Source organism: Simochromis diagramma, unplaced genomic scaffold (assembly GCF_900408965.1).
Source record: "Simochromis diagramma unplaced genomic scaffold, fSimDia1.1 OVJJ01000510.1, whole genome shotgun sequence".
NCBI classification, from domain to species: Eukaryota; Metazoa; Chordata; class Actinopteri; order Cichliformes; family Cichlidae; genus Simochromis; species Simochromis diagramma.
Window position 1 is genome coordinate 4,180,053 of NW_024387326.1, and position 22,711 is coordinate 4,202,763.

The 22,711-nt window shown below is 39.9% G+C and overlaps 1 protein-coding gene across 1 annotated transcript in view; it reads right to left on the bottom strand.

Annotated features, from left to right (window-relative positions):
• Positions 1-16,898, bottom strand: part of arhgdig (Rho GDP dissociation inhibitor (GDI) gamma) — a 31,643-nt gene extending 14,745 nt beyond the window's left edge. Inside the window, exons 1-3 of the mRNA XM_040006167.1 lie at positions 16,190-16,898; positions 1,622-1,795; positions 869-952 (exon numbers count right to left, since the gene is read on the bottom strand). Coding sequence (XP_039862101.1) covers positions 869-952; positions 1,622-1,795; positions 16,190-16,262 — 331 coding nt within the window. The 5' untranslated portion in view covers positions 16,263-16,898. The remainder of the gene's footprint in view (positions 1-868; positions 953-1,621; positions 1,796-16,189) is intronic.
• Positions 16,899-22,711: the final 5,813 nt, after the last annotated feature.

The following is a 22,711-nucleotide window of genomic DNA, read 5'->3' on the forward strand; positions in this document are numbered from 1 at the left end:
AAGGCCACAGTAGACATTAAACAGCTTTAGTCATTGGATAGCTGAGTCTATCTGAACATCTTGTACATAATCAATGCCGTGTCCTTTTAAAATCTTTGCCACTTTGTAATGCAGTGTTTCTTTTAATGGGCAGCTTAGCCCAAGATTACTCCAATGGTTTTCATTTTGAAAACTTTAGATGTGGAAACATAGCATGCTCTTCAAGCTCCATACAGTCCAGCAGAGCCTTTTACTCTGAAACAAGCGCTCCTAGATGCTTTTCATCGCTCTGCATTTGTATTAGTGGAAGCTGCACAGTACAAAATCAGCATTGCCTAGCAACCAGGTGACCTTTCTTATTAGCTGTGTGTGAATGTGCATGTATGAGTGACTGTGATTGTAACAGGCAGGGAAATCCTCACATCAGGGTGGGGAAGCAAACCGGCATGCACTTAAATACAGCGCATGCATATCAGACTTGTGAATACACACACACACACACACACACACACACACACACACACACACACACACACAGATGTCTCTTATAGGAAGTGACATACACTTACAATTACCATTCAACACATGCACACACTGTAATTAAATATGAGAAAGATCACTCTCTGTCCTTAGTTTGCCACAGGGAGAAAAAAAAAAGAGCATGTCCACTAAGCAAACATCTAGCTGTCTCCCCTCTCTCGAGCACTGGCACACCCACTGCAGTCTTACTGCACAAAAAATGCAGCACAGTGGGACGGGATGCCTTGCTTCAGGGCAAAGCATTAAACTGTTTAAGTGAACAGCAACACCATATGGTATCCACAGCTGGACAAGGTTAGAGAGAAAAAGTAGTTTGGTGAAGAAGTGACAAAACAGAGGCACTGCGTACCTGTCAAGTCCATAGTAATTGGTTCAGGTGCGTCATCGCACAGCAGGGTCAATCTGGTCACCTTGACATTAGGACCAGAGGCGTCTGAAGAGGAGAAACAGTCCATTATTGCAGAATTCAAATACCTGCTTGGCTTTTGTTTGTTAAGTTTTCATCTTTTCTTTTTTTCCTGATTGACTGAGCTCCACATCATGAACAGTAGCAGGGAAAATGAACAAGCTGGCCACATTAGATATCACTTATTTGATCTGTAATCAGAGGCTGGCCATTGCACTAATGCTGGAGTATCAAAAGGCATCTTAAAATACAGTATCTAACATTTAGAAGCACTAGAAAAATGTCTTGTCCCAAGCTGGTATTTAGAGATAGTTTCGGTATTCAGCATACAGCTTCTCTTCGAAGATAAAGTCATCTCCCCTCTCTTTGCTGCTTTTCCATTGTCTCATTATAGCCTTTCTTACAGAATTCAATGCTACTAAGCTGTAGATGAGGTGGTGCTGAGTTACAGCAGAGAGGGAGTCAGAGCTGTACTGATATCAGCTGCCATAACACTGGCTGCTGGGTTAGAGATGCTGAGACAAGCAGGTCCGTAGGAAGTGTGTGTGTGTGTGTGTGTGTGTATGTGCAGGTTTGTGCATCACAAATTGTTGTTGTAAGTGGATAGTATTAAAGTATAAAGCTGCAGTAAGACTGGGCACCAGCGTGAATCATGAATCTTCCTCTTCCACGGCCAAAGAATAAACACACACCAACCTGCCATCATTGCTTCTGGCCCCAGCAGGGTCTGCTTGTACTTCACCAGACTTTCATCATCCTTGTCCAGCTCCTGAATCTCCTGCAGGGACTTTTGAGCTGGAGGGTTGTAGTTGAGATTTCGCTCATCATCTTCCTCCTCGATGGGCAAGTCATTCTTTTCAGCAATCAGACCTTTGAGAAAGAAGAAAGAATATCATATTACAGATGCATATTTTCTTGCAGTTTGCAGGCTGGGTGGGACCAGTGTTTATATCATGTACATTTCCACCCCCACTTACTCACTGTCATCATCATGTTATTTTTTTTCTTCATATTTAAATCATTAACACTAAAAATCTGTTTTTAAAAAGTGAATATTGTTACACTTCACACCTTTGGACTATTAATGTTTAGATGTGTTTACTTGCAGTTGTACTACATTAGCAGGATTAGCACAAACTAGCTGCTATATATTTTCTAGCTGAGTATTTCATCCATTTATTTTGGAAGTTTGTTTCTGCTACTAAAAAAAAAAAACATTGCCATGTCAAAATTTTAACTTGTTAGATTTAAATTTTGACTTTTAACCTCCTAGGACCTGGCGTCCACATATGTGGACATCACATTTTAGGTTGTCTAAATTTTGTCTAAATTTGGCCTGATATCCACTTACGAGGACATTATACTGCCACTGTTCTAACAGAATTTAAAATCAGTGGCCTCTTATTTGGATCTCATTTTTCTCAGAAACAAAAATGAGGTAAAAAAAAAAAAAAAAAAATCAGGTAATTCTTTGTTTTTACATTCATCAGGTCCAAATCACTCCAAATAGCAAAGTGAAATTAAAAATGCATGTCATGAAAGAGTTCGGGTCTTAGGAGGTTAAAATTATTTTGTTAATTTCAGTTTTTTTCCCAAAAAGTTTACATTAGTAAGTTGAAATTTTTACTTGTGGATGGGGAAAAATGTTTCTCCTTCTTTCAGTTGCAGAAACAAGCTTACATATAGACTTTTATTTGTCTCATATTGTAGAGCATACTGTTCACATGCTATTCACATACTGAATAGCAACAAACAAACAGAGCAATGGTAGCGGTAGCAAGCTAAACACAATCTCAGTTGTGATTACAATTTTCAAAACTTGACACAGATGAGCACTTCTGAAACATTTGTAGTGTAAAACGCAATGCTGTCCATGGCAACACATCTAATCTGAAGAAACGCCTGGTCAAGTACAAAATAAATAAAAGCTAAAGGGTGTATTGTATTTGGTAACCTGGTAGCCAAATGTTAGCTAATGTTAGCATGCCTCCTTCCAACTTTTACGAAGTTGAACCCACAGCACATGATGATGAAGAAATGTTTATTCATGCACTGACATGTTGTCCAGGGAGTCTAATAAGCTGTTATCAGAAATATGTGTGGTTAACATTTTTACATTAGCGGCACTGAAATTTCTTATTAGCATGCTAGTTACGCTAAACATGTTATAACCATATGTGAGATAGTATGCCTAAAACCTAAGTATACAGTAAGCAATAGTTGTCTAAGATTACTATTTAATACTGTTGTACGCAAACACTGTGACAATGGCATCAACATCACTGACATTATCAGACAATATGGAATTACTTTGTAAGCAAAAATTTGCACTCTATCATTCTAAAACAAGTAAAGTACCAATAAACAAGTAATTAGTACTAAATTCCAAGTACTGGTACAGGTATCAAATGTGAAACGTACTCAGCCCTTAATTACCATCCTACAAAATACCTTAGGTTTGACAAGCACCTGTATAATATCAAGAAGCCAGTTATAACTGTCTGCCTGACAGTCATCTAATTGCAAGTAAGGAGAACAACCCTGTCAGCAACTTTCCTCTGCAGTAAATATTTCTGTTATATTTCTCAGGCAACACAGGCAGGATTGCTTCATGTCAGCTATATGATGCCTTTTACTCCACATAAGTCTGCTGGCTGCAGCCATCCGGAGTTTGATTTCATCAGGGATTTTGATTCAATACTGAAATTTACAGACATTCGATAATGTGTTCTGCAAGCCAAAATTTCATTTCAGCATCTCCATCTCATGTGCACCTCCAGAGAGCGATGCTTGCAGGCTGGAATAGTTATATAAATGAAAGGATGTGACCAGATAATGCCACATACATGAAAGCTTGTCAGCACTGGCTCATATTTACAGGGATGTACAAAACGTCTAAAACAGGTTGTAGAATTTTGTACATTAGATATCAATTAATTAATTTTTTTTAAGTTTAGTTTATTTTTACATAGGGACACGTGTTATATGAACCAGGCAACACCCCACAACAAAACTAGATTGCCTGTCGCTAGTTAGGTATTTATAACAACGTTTCAGTTTAATTTTAAAAAATTTAAATTATCCCAATCAGGCTCTAGGTTTGAAGGCAAAAAATTCCACATACAAATACTCCGAACACAGAATATTGTTTGACAAACAAGAGGCAACTTGCCTTTACAACTACTATATCATGCTACTAGTTACTAAGCCCAGAACTTTCACAGGAACCACAAAGTCCCTGAGCTCATTTATGTATAAACATTTATGTATAAACTTTAGATTAGTGAATGTGATAAAATGATCAGAACTTAAAAGTTTCTAAAGCACTTTACACCCTTTTTCTCTCTTGTTAATGCAGGTGAATCATCAGAGTGGGCCCTGATGAACTGATTTCATGTAGCTCCCGGGCAAAGCAGTGTGCAGGTTGTGAAACTTTTCTGGGCTGAGAAGGGCAAGAAAAGCCCTGATGGCATTACGGGCCTGTTGTCAGTCACTGATGACTACAAGCCTGTAGTTTATTAAATCTCCTATATCAGTGCATACAAATCTGAATGTGTTCCAGCTTGCCTGTAGGTCAGGCAGGATTTTCATGATGTATTGGGCACTCTACTAAATATGATTCTGGCACATTTAGAGGGTGCAAAAACCTTTGCACCCTTTTTTAATTTAATTCTTCTTCAGCTTATATTTCTGTTTGAGACCTGTGAGGATTCATATCATTGATCCTGACTTGATATGTTGGTTATAGCATGTGATGGTTGATGGCATTTTATCCAATCTTCTCTAATCTTCTTTCCTCCACTGGACCACCACAGGAACATGTTCTTTTGATGATTTTGTTTGTGCTCTATACTAATGAGTGTCAAAGCCAGGTACCATATTCTTAAGTAGGGAGTGCAAGTTGTCCTTCTTGGACTTATCAAAAACTATGGAGGTGATCGTGGATTTTAGGAAGAAGCCTATAACCATCTCCCCTGTGGTGATAAAGAATACATGTGTGGAGTCTGAACTGATTATAAGCTGGACTTTGAGCTTCAGGTGGATTCTGTAGCCTGCTAGTGCATATACTTTTATCACAAGCTTTTCTTTTTCATGTCAACAGCACTTTTATGAGACATTCTTTGGTCGCGGGTCACTGAACCTAAAAAACAAAAACAGACTTCAAGCTACGTACAATGTGCAGCAAACTTGCAGATGTGACCCTGAAAGACCTTCCTTGCCTGTGCAAGGTTAGGACACTGACTGCCTGATGAGTGCACTGAATTTATTTATGTTCTGCTACTAATTGTGACTAAAGGGTTTCCCAGCGATTGAGTGTGTTGCTCACTAACAACTACTTTTGATCATAAGGTGATTGCACAGGTTGCCTGATAGAGGCAACCTTGCAAACAGTTCCAGTTTGATTTGGACTGACTGCAGTTACTCTCAGAGATTGTTGAAGGTTTCCACATAATTGCTGCCTAAGTTATAAATGCAGACAGATTGCCAACCTATTGCCATCAGTCTGAATGAGTCTTTGTCAATGAGCACATCTTGGGGGAATTGGCTCAGTTTTCTGCCAGCTGGTTATAATCTGGTTATGTTCCTGTAGAGCAGGAAGGTTGCTGAGTACAAATGTAATAGTTAAATGTGAATTTCTGTCCATGTAGAGAGCAATCGATGTGTGATTTTCAATGATTTATTTCAGTAAATTGCTCTATAATCAGAAACACGCTGCATTTAATGGCGAACTTGAGCCCATTCAATGACCAATGACAGACTGATAGCAAACTGACTTCATCTTATGGCAAAATTAATGACAGGTTTTAGAGACAGTGTTGGTGTATTTGATCTCATTTTGCAGCAAATAAATAACTGAACTGGCATCATTTTTATTGGATACTCAGATATTGGCAATTGGCATAATTTGCAGTTGAAGAAAATGGTTTAAATTACAATCGCAGTCATATCGCATAGTCAGTGAAGTATTCTGATAATATTGATCATATTGCTGGGTGCCTGTTTAGTCCCACCTCTACAAGCCCCTCCTTATCAAAGGATTTAAGTTGCCTCTGTGTGGCTGCAGATAACATATGCCAAAGTGCAAATATATACAAATATACTCAAAAACCTATACATCCCAGCTGACATTTGTCTTTTGAATGAATCCCTGTATTCTTAATGTTGCATTGCCTTTTTATTGCATTTTGTTTGATGGTTATGTGATTTCTGCTGATTGTGCAAAAAAATTAATTTCCCCTTTAGATTGATACAGATATCCTTGATCCTTTGTAACCACTTTACAAAGAATAATGTAGCTTTGAAGACAATAAAACATTTTCTCATTAATGGACAAACGTTATATTCATGCTGCTTATATTTCATCACAGCCCATCAGTCATATTGGACATGCTGGAATAAAATCTCTCTCTCTCTTGTTTTAAAAAATTACATTTTATGATTGAAGTTAGCAGCACATTCTTTCTAACTTCCACCCCCCACACGCACAAACATACTGAGACAGAAGAAAGATAATTTCTTACATAGAGACATAACACGGTTACAGACACAGATGCACAATGCATACCTCTAGACCCCAATTATATGTAGAAGAGAAAACGCACACAAACTGTGCCACGCACATCTATTTAGTGCCCAGTAACAGCCCCGTGTAATAACCTCTGGTTCTGTTTTTACTGTTCATAATGAGATGACACAGTGTACATCACCCCAGAGCTGTGTGTAGAGGTAATTGGATGATACGGGGGAGTACACAAACGCACTTGCTTACACACAAAACACAGAGATGCATGCAAACTGAGCGGTACCTGTGCACTGTCCTTTGAATGCGTGTCTGGCGTTGCTGTTACTTACAGTAGCACCCCACCCAGTCAGGGCCAAACACGGCTGCCTTCACCTATTACCATGGCAACACTTTCAACTCTGCTTTCAGTGACATCATCCTTAAAGTGCATCTTTTTTATATGACCATATATACAGCAAGAGAGCCATCGTGAATCAGCTTTAATACTGCACATATGTTTGTAAAACGAGATGTTTAATGGTTATATTCTTTTCCTGAACCCATGTTAAGTTATTGCTAGACAGCTAATTCCCTATCATCACTTACCACACTAATGTTAATAGTTATGGAGCACTAAAAGCAATGATCTTGACTTGACACATGATTTTTTCATTTGTAGTTAGTCATCGTTGTTTAATTAAGCGAGTAAGTAATAAGCCATCCATTTGCTGTACCCACTTATCCTTTTAACAGTGTCACAGGGGGCTGGAGGCAATCCCAGTTGACACTGAATGAGTGGACAGACAGCCAGTCAATCACAGGTCTGACACACACACACACACACACACACACACACACACACACACACACACACACACAGACAAAGAACCGGTCATGTTTATATTGACAGGAAAATTAAACTGCAAAGACAACCCACGCAGGGGCGAGAACAACATAAAGTTTACACACATAGGCCGCTGTTGGCCTATTGGCTTGTAATGAGGCTAGAAACAGCTGCCACACAGCACCACAGGTGACTTTAGGCACATCAAAACATTTTATCTAAATGTGCCACTAAAAATTCAGTCATTACACTTTTCATCGTAAGAAAGTTTACTCACAAGGTCAAACTCAAGAGTAACTGCCGTGCTTTTAAATAACTGGCAACATCAATTAGTACAATTTCTTACTTCCCAAAACCGCCAAGAGCTTTTCCTGGATTTTAACATTAAATATGCATATACTGTGAAGCATTATAGACTAGGACAGCAACAGCCGCCAACACTAACACAGAAGTGGAGTTCTCAAAACTACAGTTCCTTAAATGTCTATTTCAGGCTGAAGTCAAACTCCCATGTTAAGATGCCCAACCTTGGAATAAAAAAACAAGCACAGAGCCTAGTCCAATACCAGATTTGGATTAAATTACCTTGGTTCTTTTTATATAACACTGCCTTTTAAAATATGCTAAGGCCTGAAGATATGCATTATTAGGGACATGGCCTCTTTGACCTACTTGTGGAGCCGGTACCTGTGTCACCTCTAATTTAAAGCTAATTTGACTCACTGAACTAGAACTCGCGGCTGTGTTTGTGCCTACAGGAGTATTTTAATACAATTATGTAACAAACAATGAACCTTAGCGTGGTTAATTAACAGACCCTTCAATCTTTTAATGATCTAGTTTGATCTAGTTACTTATTAGCATATAACAGTGGTATGACTTTTACAGATTAAAAATTATGGTTATGTGTTTTTCTTCATTTAAATTTTTACTAGTGACTGATTTTATTTTCAGCAGAACCCGGACCAGCTTATCTAGCACTACTGTCTCTCAATAGTCTCCCACCAAAGATAACAGATTTATTCACAATGCATGTGCTCAACCGGACAAAGCTGTCCTCCCTTTAATAGAAAACTGACATATTTCTTTGTCTCCAAGTCAAGCAGAGTTAAGCCTGTTTCCAGAGACAATAGCTGCATGTGCCACAAGATGGCAATAGTTTAAAGGATGAATGCAAAAAGGAAGATTTATGGCACAAACCTTTGAGATGCAAGGAGAGCGACTGCTTTCACTTTAGTACGCTTTAATGATTTCTATTTTTAAATTCACTAGGCAAGTATGTCTTGCCTTGCTTGCCCTGGCCAAACACCGCTGGCATACGGTTTGTACCATAGATGCAACTGGCTAACTAGCTGAGGTAAGTTAACTTAGCTGTCCATCTTTAATCTAAATATAGTCATTTCTGACCCCCAAACAATGATTTTCATCATCATTCAGTGAGACTAAGCAAACTTTCTAGTTGAAGACTGTTTTATTTTAATACAATACCTAAGTAAATCATTTTACATTGTTAGTAAAAATCTCTCTTACTTGCATAGTTACATTTAAAATCATGTGGCATGTAATATATGGATGGTTCATGTCTTCATGAATGATTCAGCCACCTGTATTTACATATGAAACCCTGCAGTACAAGCAGCACGTGAGTGTGTACGTGCTCGTACATTAACACACACTGCGGGGCAAACGTGTTTCTGAGCTGCTATTTAAACCAGTTTCCTCTCTGACATCTGAGAGCTCCTCTTTGATCTCCAGACTGCTGACCTGTCACACTAACTGAATCAATTACCATTTATTTTAAAAAGCAGGATATAGTCCACAGTGAAACAGCCTGAGTGTTTTAACATGGATTCCTTTTGAAGTTGTAGCATTTGATGGAAACTTGTCAAGCTTAGCAAAATATCTCCTCTGTTTGAACAGGTTACATTTTGACATAGGTTATATTAAATCTGTCCCAGTTAATCTGATTCCTTATGGTGACATTGCTGCAAAATACATAGATGCAAAGTTTTCTAAAGATAAAAATCTTACAGAAAGAAAAGCTCTGTTTTTGTCCAAAAGTGATTCAGAAGCTTCATTAAATCTAAACATGCAGAGCTATAAACTTCCCATATTGTGTGAATCAGAGTGTGTCCATGTGGTCCTCCAACTGTCTCAGCCCCCATCTGTGAAGTGATATTTACTGGTGGATTTTCTTTGATGCTCATAAAACTGCATCATTAACCCACTTGCTTTCCAAACTATCGTCAGCTTCACTGAACATACTCGCTGCTAAACGCTACAAGTTAGAACCAGCCCTTTAAAATAAATATTAAAATCACAGATTTTGGTGTATCGAATGTATGTTTTCAGTTTGTTTTTGTCTTGTTTTTTAGAAAAAGGATGAAGAGAGTGCTTCAAAGAAACAAAAGATACTCGTCACCCCTAAAATGAACTTTATTGCTATTCCACAGAGTAGGTATTTATTATTCATGCGAATTTCTAGGTGCCTCTAGCTACAGTCTGAGAAACAGAAATTGATACTTAAGTCACTCTGTCATTATTTATTTTCTTTGTTTTTATTTAAATAAATGCAAATTTCAGTTTTTAAAATGCAAAAACCCAGTAGTCAAATCTCAAAGTTTAATAGTATTTAAAGGAAGAATTAAAGCCTTGCATATGTAAGTAGAATCACAAGACACATCTGCCGGCATTTACAGCTAAACCAACATGTTTAGTGAAAGTCAACACAGCAATCTGTTTGGTGGAGGAGAGGGGGCTTCAGGGGAAGGAGGATACAGAGAGGACTGAACACATGAGAGCTGAAATGTATACTAATGGAGGCATGAGTCACAAACATGAGTGCACGCATTAAAGTTGTTCTTTCATTGGTTCCTTGGTGATGCATGTCTACCAAATCTACAGTATAGTTGATATACTTTGGATAATTTTTTAAAGGTTTAGCAGAAATTAATAGCAATAAAAACAATTAGAAACATTACTTCTCAGCTGATTTAACATGACAGCGTGAGGTTTCTCTGTGAGTGACTTTGTGTTTCTGACATCTGGTTTCAAGATGCCAAACTCTGGGCTTCCAAACTAATAATGGGTGATGTGGCAACCTCCATTTATTATCTACAGTCTACAACAAAATTGACCAATGACTGTGCAAAATCACATTATATCCCTACTCAGCATCATCTAAAGCAAGCAGTCAGCTAGACTACAAGTGGGTCTTTCTGACCTGTAGAAAAATAATTTAAAAACTCCTGTAACAGAGATCACAGACTATTTCATGGAGCACTAACTTCCTTCATTCTGTTGGTTTCCTGATAACTTCATAAAAAAAACGTCCTTTAAGTTCTTTGTTGGAGTTCTTTTTGTGGATTAAATCATCTAAATATCGTTCAGTGTAAATGTTTACGTTTTATTACCTTTAGACAAAGTCTGAAAGTTTAAGGCGGGGTGTCAAACATATGGCTGGGGGCCAGAACTGGCCTGCTGAAGACCCCAATCACACTGGACTGCTTTGGAAAACGTGAAGAAGAGCAAATATTTTTGACTTTTAATTCCATTTTCATAAGTTTTACAACTTTTCCTATCAATAAAAACCTCCTTGAAGGCCATTTATACTAAACCAAAGTAACTAAATAGTAAATAAACAATAACATGAGAAGAGTTCCTGTTTTTCACTATGTAGAATAATGTAGTAGAAATGTCAAATTTTTATAGTGAGTCCTCAGTAGAATTTTTTTTAAACCACACATCTGTTACTTACAGTGCTAACAGATTTCTTCCGTTTACTACACCAGCATTTCTTTATCATGTAGAAAAACTGAAACTTACTGTGGAAACGTTTTTTTCTTATAAAAAGATATGTGAGCGATTAAATGCATAGTAAAGCATCTTTACACTGACAGAAGGGGGAGTTTCACTGGTCTGACCCACTTAAGATCTAAGTGGGTTGAATACGGCCTGCGATATAAAATATTTCCAGTTTTTAGTTTTAGCTTAGCTATTCTTAAAAAGCTGCAGGCTGGAGTGGATTGTGGACAAATGAGCTGTTCATCTATACAATGGAGGCTCTGGGATGAAAATCCAGGTTAAAAAAATAAATCTTCTTTTGATATTTATTTAAAATAACATATCGCAAATGGAGCATTGTCTTGTAAATGGAAAAGGAACCTTATTGTGAGTAATCAAAGTTTCACATCCACGACGTTCCTGCGTCTGTTTGCATAATTGCTTCCTGTCTGCCCCCTCATCTCTTAACCCAGATAACTGTTCACTGTGTCAGAAACACACTTATTCTTCTTTGTGTGTTCGATGTACGTCTGTGACAGAGCGTGCGTGCCCTCAGTGTTGATGTGCTGGGGGGGTCTATAGTCCTTTGAGACACTCTGTCACTGCTCTGTTCTAATACTATAACGAGACCTCTGGGATGCACACGCAGACTTATATACAAAAAGACACACATAGCTGAAAATAAAAAGGAAGCTTACAGGCCTCTGCACAGCCAGTAACAGCTATAATATGACTGAAAAAAGGCTGTAAAAGCATATCGGGAGACTGTGCAGGCAGGGTTTGTTTCCATCTGTGGAGCTGCTGGCAGAGTGTGGTCTCTCCTGCCACAAATGACTGCACTTGATCCGTCACCTCTACGATTTCAGAGGGGTGATGCAGACATCCTGTCAACACTGGAGACACTCGTAACACTTAATCATGCTAACCAGCAAAGCACTGTAATCTCTGTCCCCGTTTTGCCCTGCTGATGAAAAGCTGAGATGACAAATAAATGAGACCAGCTGCTGGTCATATTGGCACATTCACGAGTGACAGTCTTTGAAATAACATAATGATACTGCAGACATCATTCAGTATGATTTTCACCTGCAGTTTGCAAAGTGCTCAACCTCTTTTAACCTCTGAAAATGCTCTTTTACTCATGAGAAAAACTAAAAAGTGTGCTATTATTATTAGAAGAACACCATGCATGCTAAACTGTTTACATCTGTTTTCCTAAACTAAATCAAAATTGACTGCAATCATAATGTGGGGTTTCTTCATATCATCGCCATCTGCAGCCATCAAAAGTTTTTCAGTAAACCCGCTTATTCTGTCAAAACCCAGATCTCAAGCAGGACAGCATCAGTAATAAATCTCTATTATGAGACAAAATTGGCTGATTGCCGGATCAAGAAAATTCCTCCTTATATGTGAGCCAAGTCAAAAGAGGCTGAAAGGTTGAAAATGTCATTTTCACCATACCTTCTAAATGAACCCAAACATAAATGTGGAAATCAACTAATGCAATTTGTTCTGACATTAGGCAGTATATCCCCCTAGTGGCTGTGATCCAATTCTCATTCAATTTAGTAAGTAAATAAAAAGTAACAAGAAAGAGCAGCGCTGGCTTTTGCCAGAAAGTAAAGTCAATGTGTCATCCTCCAGTTCCAAGACGCTTGTGGTCATAACACCATGGTGCTGTTCAGCAAAAAAAAACCTGACTCACTGCATATAAATTTAACAAAAATGAAATTTAACAAACCTCTAATAAATAAAGTCGAAATTCAGGTGCCCCTTTTTGTCATACTGATGCTCTCCCTCTGTTGTCTCCCCCTGCTGACCATCAGAAGGACTGCAGAAGGACTGCTGAGCTCCGTATTCTTGAAAATTCACAAACTAAGGTTTGCCATATATTTAATGTTGCGATAATTAAATGTAGTTGAATTACGATTATTATTTCAGTTCAGTTCAGTTTTATTTATTTAGCATCAATTCACAGCAACACTTGCCTCAAGGCATTTTATATTGTAAGGTGAAGATCCTGCAATATAAGAGAGAAATCCCAATGTTCAGATGGCCAGCTATGAGCATGCACTTGGCGACAATGGGAAGGAAAAACTCCCTTTTAACAGGAAGAAGCCTCTGTGAACCAGCTCAGGGAGACCATGTGCTGCGACCGGTTTGGGATGAAGAGAATGAGAAAGAAAGAGAAAAGAAAAGAAAAGGGAGAAGACAAATGTTAACATAGTGTTAATTATGGCAAATGTTAAATATGTAGTTGTGGTATATGGACACATATGGACCACAGAAGAACTGTTCCGTCCATCATAGCAGGTCGAGTAGCCGCCTGAAGCTATAGCAACATAACTAATGGAAGATTCAGGGTCACCTGATCCAGCTCTAACTACACGCTCTATCAAAAAGGAAAGTTTGAGTCCTAATCTTAAAAGCAGAGAGGGGGTCTGTCTTCCCAATCCAACTTGTATTACTGCTAACACAGCAATGGCATCTTTACCTTGCAAGCTAATGTATCATTATGCTTGATTATCCACTGGCTTTCGCAAATTTAGTCATACAAGCAGACTGGGAAAATGAACCTGCACCCTTTAATCATCATCCTCTTTTGTTAATGTTTAGCACACACGCACACACAGACACCCAGGCGCAGTAATATGTCCACAGCTGCTCTGTCAGCCTTGATGAGACAGCAGGTTGTCTAATTGACTGACTTGATTGCCCTCATATGTGTCTGTTCACCCATAAAAACCTCATTTATCACTAATAGGACAAAAAAAAAGGAGGCGGGATGATGAACGTAAACAGATACCAGGGATAGCTCAGTAGGCAGAGTGGTTGCCCCATGATCGAAGGTCAGGGGTACGACTCCACTGAACAGCTACCCTGAGGTACCCCTGAGCACACTGCTCCCCGGGCGCTGCATTGGTGGCTGCCCACCGCTTCACTGTGTGAATGGGTTAAATGCAGAGGAGTAATTTCCTTACGGGGACTAACACATACACATTATTCTTATTAGATACAGTGGTTTTCTTAGATCTCTTATCTGGCACCTGACAGCATGTGTGCATGCAGACCTGAGTGGTGGAAGTGAGCAAGAGACGGCAAGACAGGGGAAGGATTAGGGAGGGAAACGCGGAAGTTATGTTGTTGAATCTAAAGAGAGAATAAAGAATAGTTGGATGAAAAAGAGGGGCAGACGTGAAGGAAGAAGGAGGCAGGTATGGAGCATCAGCTCTATTCAGATGGAAAAAAAGGAAAAAAGTGACAGTATAAACGAGAAAAGAGGGGGAAGCAAGCATGGGAATCACGTGGGTTATAAAATGCAGAGGGACCAGAAAAGAAAAGAGATTTCCATGAGGCATTTTCAAGGCCTGCTGCTCGCTGTGTGAGACAGTGTTTGCTGATTGACAGCTCAGGAAAAGCGTTCAGCCACTTGGGCCTCACCCACTCATCCAGTGTCTCTCTCTGTATCTGCCACACATACACACAACACTCTTTGTAAAATATCGTGAGCTGCTCCCTTTCCTTTCCAGGTAACAGCTGCTGACAGAACACGTCAATCTCAAGGTATCCTTCTGCTTTCTTTGTTTTCTGGTGATGTTTATTTTTTTCCCAATACAATAAATCCCCATCTTCCTTCTGCCCAGTTTCTTCCTCACCTGCTCTAACCATTTCCACCTTCCCTCTTTGCTCTCTTATGTTTCTTCGCTCTCTTTCCACCACAAACTCCACTGATATGCTTCCCATTCATCCTAGCTTTATCATTTTGCTCCTTCGTCTTGCCGTTTATCTTCCAACTCAGTCACCTCCCACGTTCCTATCAAATTCTCCTACACGTCCTCAAAATTCTGTCCTGGCCAAATGACGATATTTGATGTGTCATATCCACAGGGAAAAAAATGTACAGAGGATGCAGGGTGCAGATTTTTTTTGCATTTATCTTCAACAAGAAATGATGCAAAGATTACCACAGTCAGATTTTGATTGTAAGGAACTAGTAAGTGTAGCATGTTTAAGGATAGTGGACATATGATGAATGCATCTAAATGAAGGCATGGAAGCATGAAGGGGTAATTTTACTTTGAAAATCCTAATTAAAGGTAGATTAACAGAGAAAAACTGTCTTCAGTTCGAGAAATGAAAAGCAGCTGAACTTTAGGCCGCCGGAAACTGAAGCACTGAGTATGCAGTCTGCAGGAGAAACAAGCTGAGAGCTGTAACACTGCTGCACACCTGGAGCGGCACGATCACGTCAAACTGCTGTTTGAAATTCATACAGTTAATAGAATAGATTATCTGTGCCTTTCTTGGCTCTGAAGCACATTACTTCTCCACTTAAGAGACCTCACTCTCACCGCTCCTGTGGCTCTGTCCTTAAATCATGCTCGTTTTTCTTTTCTAAACCTCCCAAAAACACACACTTATACACACACCTGTGTGAAGGGAAACCCCAGCGCTTTACCACCATCTGGTACTGCACCGGGGTTCAACAATACTGCAGTGTAACAGACACGCTCGCACAGTTTTATCTTGCATTTATTATAGTTTTGCAAATGCAGAAGATGCTGTTAAAAGTAATGCAGAACGTTGGTGATGTAATATGACTCCTGCATACTCTGTGTAACCTTCTAAATGCACACACACCCACACACTGACGCACACACCTTTTTCCCTCACCATTCCCATTAATGAACAGACACACTTTTACAAAAAATGTCAAAAGCTGGCAGCATGCATGCAGATGCACATAAAGACATGCGCATGCATACACAAGCCACACACATGCACACAAAGAGACACGCTCAGGATACTGTAAGATGTGATCAATAGCTATTGATCTGCCACCTTTGGCTTGTCTTGGCAGCGCTTCATGTCAGACATAAAAATGTCCACACCCGGCAGGATGGAGACAAATTGCACACAGACTCACAGATACACACACACATACACATATGAACATCTCTTAAACACACACACACAAATTAGATTTTATCTCTAAATCATGAAAATTCAGCACAAATCGATAACTGATTAGCAGCAACATTAACTTCAGTCACTGAAGTTACATTAATTCACACACACAAAGACACACACACACACACACACGCTCGCGTGCACTTCTTCATCGCCTCACCTCTGTAGCACATAGTTAGCCAGAGCAGCTCCAGCACCTGACCGCCAAACTCACACACGTCCAATCCCAGCATGGTGCCTCTCTGCGGGGCTTTACTCTGTGAGACGGCAGGCTGAAGTAGAACCAGAGAACCTCCACAGGTAGCAACAAAGTGGCAGAGCAGGGATCGATTAAAAAAAAGAGAATCCACAGAAGTGTTTGAATAGAAAGAAAAGAGGTCAGGCAAGCATCTCTTCCTCTGAGGAAATAACAAGAAATACGTATTTACAGGTGTAGAGGGTTAAAGAGAAAGAGGACCGGCGTGAGAGAAACAGCAGAGGGAAGCAAGGAGGTATCCTTGGGTGTGGGTGTGGATGTGATAGGATGTGTGTGAGCTAGGAAGAGAGAGAGAGTGAGAGGGTGGAGGGAGGTCGAGGGAAGGGAAGCAGCAGACGTGAGAAGCAGCCGGCTTTCTGCGCTACTTCTAGTCTTACATACACTAGAGTTTAGTGACAAAAGGAAAAAAAGAGATCTAAAGGCTGAGGATGCTGTCAGCTGTTTCTGGATGCAGTAAGGGTGCTGGAAGAACAGCGGTAGGCAGACGCTGGCTCAGCCGGCAGAGCTGTCTGCAGTTTAGTGTGTGTGTGTGTGTGTGAGTGTGAGTGTGTGCGGTGCTCAGACGCTGGCTATCGATTCGCAGACAAGCATGGAACCCCTCCCCTCCCGCATCCCTCCCTCCCCTCCTCATGCCATCAGCCCAGCGACTGCAATGAGCTCATCCTTTTACCCCCCCCCCCCCCACACACACACACACACACACTCTCCCCCTCCCTCCTCCGCTCTTCCTTGCATCCCCTCCTTCCTTTCTTCCACACCTCACTCCTCGCGCCCCCTCCAACTCTCTCATGCTTTCATTTCCCCTCTTCGTTTTTCATTACTTTTACGAATTCTCACGTGGCGTCCGCTCTCTCCTCCTTCACCTTTGTATCACAGTGTCAAGCCAACTCTCTCTGTTTCCCTATTTATCTCACTTCCCCTTTCCTTCAGCTTCATCTTGTTCTTTATCTCCCTCTGGCTTTAAGTGACCACGCCCTGTCAGCGGCATGCTTCAATCACGACGGTCACTCTCATTCTTTGTCTTTCAGTCTTTTTTTTATATATCATCAATGTTTTGGCTCCCTATCTTTTCTTCAGATACCTCTGATGCCACGAGGGAGGTTGTGGTGCTGGAGAATACAAAAGGATTTGCTTCCCCCACTTGATAATCAGACACACTCCTTTTCACTCATGTCTACACACACATGCCTTCTTATTTTGTCATTCAGGGGTTGTCCAGCTGTCACCTAACATACTACTGGAGGCAACTTCTCTATTTCCCTGCTTCTCACCTTCTCAGAGTCTGCTAGCAGTTTGCATGATGTTGTTTGATGTCATCAGGAATGACAGTAATAATAAAAAAGGAAGTTTATTAGCTTGGCGCTTATCAAAACCCAGCATTACAAAGTGTTTTGCATGTGGTCATGCATGAATACAGAGGCTGGCATCTGGAATAAAACTGAGTAAAATCAAACATGGTACATCAAACATGCATTTTGCCACCATGACTTCAGCAACTGATTTCTGGACTTGGCATTTTGAAGCATCATTGCTTTGCTGTTTTTGGCCACCTTAGCACTAGCTATCAGCGGTTGCTTGCTAGTGCTAAGCTAGTGATAACAGAGCAAAAGGACACTGGACTTCACTCAGCAAAAATTTCAGGAAAAGTTTTTGGATGAGCTGAAGGCCAATTACAATGATTAGGAAGAGGCCAACAACACCAACATGATTTAGTAACTCGAATTAGTGAATGTGAGGTCTTTGCAGGAAGCAGCTAGCTACAACTCTTGAAATACCTGCCGATCAAAGTGACCACACCCCTAACTATGAGCCTTAACAAAATAGAAAAGTTTTTAAAATAAAAAAAAAAGAATAAATAAATTACAAACTCTCATACAGTCGTCACAACAGCAGACAGTGATAATCTAATTGCTTATTTTGCGAGTGTAGACTGTATAACCGGTGGACATAGCCACTGTTACGTCACCTAAAGTGCCATTTTGAAGCCTCAAGATGAGCGTTTTCGCTGTTCCACCATCTTGAGAGGAGAGTTGGGTCTGATTGTGGCACTGAATGCTTGACTATCGATTCATGATTGACTGGTTTGCTAATGAGAAAGCACTTTGAGACTGCAGTTTGCCCTCCAATTTGAAACATAGTATGACCAAAATTTACAAAATAGATGTAACTTTTTAATTCACTGACCCAAAATTAATGACTGAGCCCATAAACTCATCAGGAAAGTGTTTAGAGGGCTCAAGTTAGAAAGCTGTTTTCACATAGACTTCTATAGGACTCGAAGCCTTTTTGCAAACACAGTTATCACCATCTGGTGGTCTTTAGATAGAATGCAGGTTTAAGACACTTCTGTATTGGTTTCATTTTTCAGACCTGAAGCTACGAGCACGTCTAATGCTTCCTGTATCTGGGAGCCAATACTCATGTGGCCATTAGAGGAACTGCAGTTAATTTTTCAGCTTGAGAGAAGTTGTTGATTGAAACAAACCAAGTAAACAGCAACAGGAATAACTCAATAGTTAAGAATAAAATCACCTTAAATTTTTAAAAAGAAATGTTACAAACACATTCTTATAAAATACATCTTCAACAATAACTTGAAAGGGTTTATTGATGCAGAAAGCTGGACTTTCTCTTGCAAGTTGTTTCCTTCCTGACAATCTCAGGCTGCGGACTGGTTGGTAAGGGGACAACAGCTTATATTCTGGGGTGAGGGCATGATATAATAATAAAAACACTGTTTAGACAGAAGCTGTGGAATTCAAATTTAGACAAATCTCCAAATATATTTAACTGTATTGCACAATTCCAGTCTGTATGCCAGCCCTTACATGTTTTTCCCATTAGAGCCAGTCTTTAAAGTCAAGCAACAGTCAGTGGGAAAAAAAAATCAAAAACACCCACAACACAATAAATTCACATTAAAAAAAATGTCTATTTTATATATGATTTTAGAACAAAACCAGACGCATGCACCCAAACAGGCTATGTTTGACAAACGTAAGTCCCTGGATCTGTGACTAAGTTCACATTTCACTGAAGCTGTTCCTTCCATGAAAAATATCCCATCAAACTTCATCTTAAGGTTTGTCGTGTCTGTGCAAATCTGTCATTTTCAAACGGTTAACAGCAGTAAAATCTGATTTAATGCCACTGCCTCTCCCGAACAGTCACCCCCGTCAGTGTCTGCGGTGAGCCTCTGTCCTAAAGAAGCTGTTCCATAAACTCATTATATTCATATCACTTTATGGAAAAATAAATCAGCAGCAGTAGTGGGGCGAGTGGTATCTATAAAATGTGTGCTCGAACACGCCAGCCATGAATGAGGTCATAAAGAGTGTGTCGGTGGAAGGGCCCCCCAGGGTTTAGCGTAACCGTATTTCACCTCAAACAGGAAAAATCTGACAGAAAACTCAGCGGGTAGCTGACAAGAAGCTGCGCTGTTTTTATCTTCGTAACATAATGACATAACTCAGCTCTCAAGTGAACCAGTCCACTGTCTTCTCATACATCGGTTCACCTGATAAACAGTGACACGCATTAATATATGCAGAATGGATTAGATAGTTTGACGGATTGGGAATTATCCTGTTTCTTTGCTTGACAGATGAGATGGCTCATAACACCTTCATGGCATAAATATATATTTTAATATGAATCTGCTGTCTTTATGTAAAGACAAGTTAGATTAAGGTTTGAAGGTTAGTCAACAATCTTAAAAATATGATCAAATAAATAAAATGATTAACGGAGAAAACAAAGAGCCAAGAATCATCAGAATCCACCTAAAACCTTCAGTATATGAGCAGAGCCCTCAGATAGCCATATGAAAAACGTTTTTCATAGTTTTCCTCTTAATAAGAAGTGTGTGGTGGGTGATCTTGTCTCCTAATTCGTCCTGGAGATGTGTTAATACTGCAGTATTTATGTTTCTACTTCCCTGTGCCATTCTAGAAATCCAACATAGCACTGACACAGCCTCCAACTGTGACTGGCCAATTCTTACCCATTTCAAGCTACTTCTTCCTCTGCCATCATTTCTTAAATCAGAGGTTCCCAAAGTGTGGGGCCCGCCCTCTGGGGGGGGGGGGGCTATTAGAGGGAGGGCGTGGTATGAAAAGAAAAAAATCAAACAGAGAACTCTTGGACACTGCTGGCATAATGGACAGGTTTTTGACAGGGCTCCCACACAAACGCAAAGCAGGAGATGAAGCATCGCCAGATATGTTTCCAAAACAACTTCCTTCCAAGTCAAAGACTAGAAAATATGGTGAAGCATATCTTTCCTTTGGCTTCACCTGCACAAGTGCCAAGTGCGACATAATTAGATTTCCCTGCATCTGGAGCACTCGCTAATATCAGGCTGATCCTGCCGTAATTTCTTCCCCCTGTCCAAATCATGTTTTTAAACTCATTTTGCACAGAGCCATTGTAGAAATTCATCTCATGTAAACAATAATGTGGCGCACAGCGTGACGTGAAAAAAGGCACATACCTTTGATGTTGCGTGACGAAGTCTGTATTCCGCGTCCACACATAAACGCACAAACTGAGTTTTCAGTGATTTGAAACGCTGTTTACGTGTGGACAAAAGGCCCAAAAGCATAGAAACAGCTGCGTTTTCAAAAATATCCGTGTAGGTGTGGATGTAGCGTAAAAGAGTTAGTCGTTTATTTTATTGCTACCTGTAATTTATTGCAGTTTACTTTTATTTGTTTAATTGTTTACTAAATGTTTGAGGTGTGAAATAAACCGCAATGGAGTCCAAAAACAAAAAATTTGTGTGTGTGGTTGAAGGATGTGATCTCGCAAAGCTAAGTAGGGTTGGACTTGGTTAGTACTTGGATGGGAGACTGTCTGGGAATACCAGGTGTTGAAGGATGTGTCTGTGCGGAGGGGGGGGTGAAGATTTTTCTTGCAAAACAAACAAAGAACTAAATAATTTCATGTTTCTATGGTGAACGTAATTAAATCATGTAGCATCTGCATGAAACTTAATTCCACAGGGGGCCAAAACTCAAGGCACACTTTAGGTCGCGGGCCAAACGAGATAAACATTTTTGAACACACTAAAACAATGTTTTTTAAACATAAATATGAATAAAAACAGACAGGAATATTATTCCAGAATAAATAAACTTAAAAAAATTTAACTTTAACTTTAAATATTTTGCTCTCCATAAAAATATATCCTGTCAAAAATATGCAAGTTAGAAATATGAACATGCTGCCAAAACCCCAGAAAAAAATAAATGAAAGCATACACAAGGTTCGAGCCACATGTAGACGGAGCAAAGTTCGCCGACTTTGTTCAACATTACTTGGCAACAGGGAAAGTGAGGCAAGTTGCACTGGTGCATTTGTGACAGCTTCACTTGAAATGCCTTCACCGCATAATACATGCCATGTCCATGAACTGACAGATTTCCTTGCTGAGCTCAAAAACTCGATTGAGAACTTTTCCCCAACTCAGCCAACGGACCTCTGTATGATAAGGAATGTCGGCAAACTCTGAATCTATTTCCCACATAAAAGACTGAAATTGACGGTGGTTTAAACCTTTAGTTTAGATAAAATGTACGGTTTGCGTTACGGTGATCATTACATGCTCCATTTTTAGGACTTTACCACACAGCGTTTCCTGGTGTGTGATGCAGTAATATGCTGATAACTGACTGGTACATTTCTCCTCCTGCATCTTTACTAGATCCTACATCCTGCTCAACACCAGCGCTCAATCTTTCAACACTTTGAAATACGTTTTAAAAAATGTATTTTCCTGTCATCCTGACAATAAAACTTGCTTTCACAACAGCTTCACTTTGTGATTTTGCTCTGCTGAAATGTCAGATTCTTCTTTAGCTCTCCTACCTTCTGTAGTTTCTGCATTTCGGTTTTTCAGCTTGTGTTTTGTCTTGTAGTGCCGTTTTAAATTAAATTCCTTAATTACAGCCACATTAGCTCCACAAATAAGATACAGGTTTACCAGCAATGTCTGTAAACATAAATTCAGCCTCCCGCCGCCGGTGCTGAAAGGCTCTGTTTTCAGAATCAACTTTTCTCTTCGCCATTGTGAGGGGCTAGGTAACAGAAGTTTGCTAATTGACGCGGGAATGTTCCCAGTTAGCCTAGCATTTGGCAAGGAGGCCGCAGCGCTGCATTATGGGATCTGTAGTTTGTGTTTTATTAGCGCCTTATATCGCTGGGCCATGCATAACAATAATAATAAATCTATATAAAATGATCTTGCGGGCCGGATATAAATGTACGCCGGGCCGGATGTGGCCCGCGGGGCTTGATTTTGACACATGTGAGTTACCTGGACTCACAAGATCACATTAGATGTCAAACAGCAGGAAAATCGCTGGAGTTTTAAGAGGCAGACAACTACACCCACACCACATTTATGCTATCGCTATTTATTGTGGT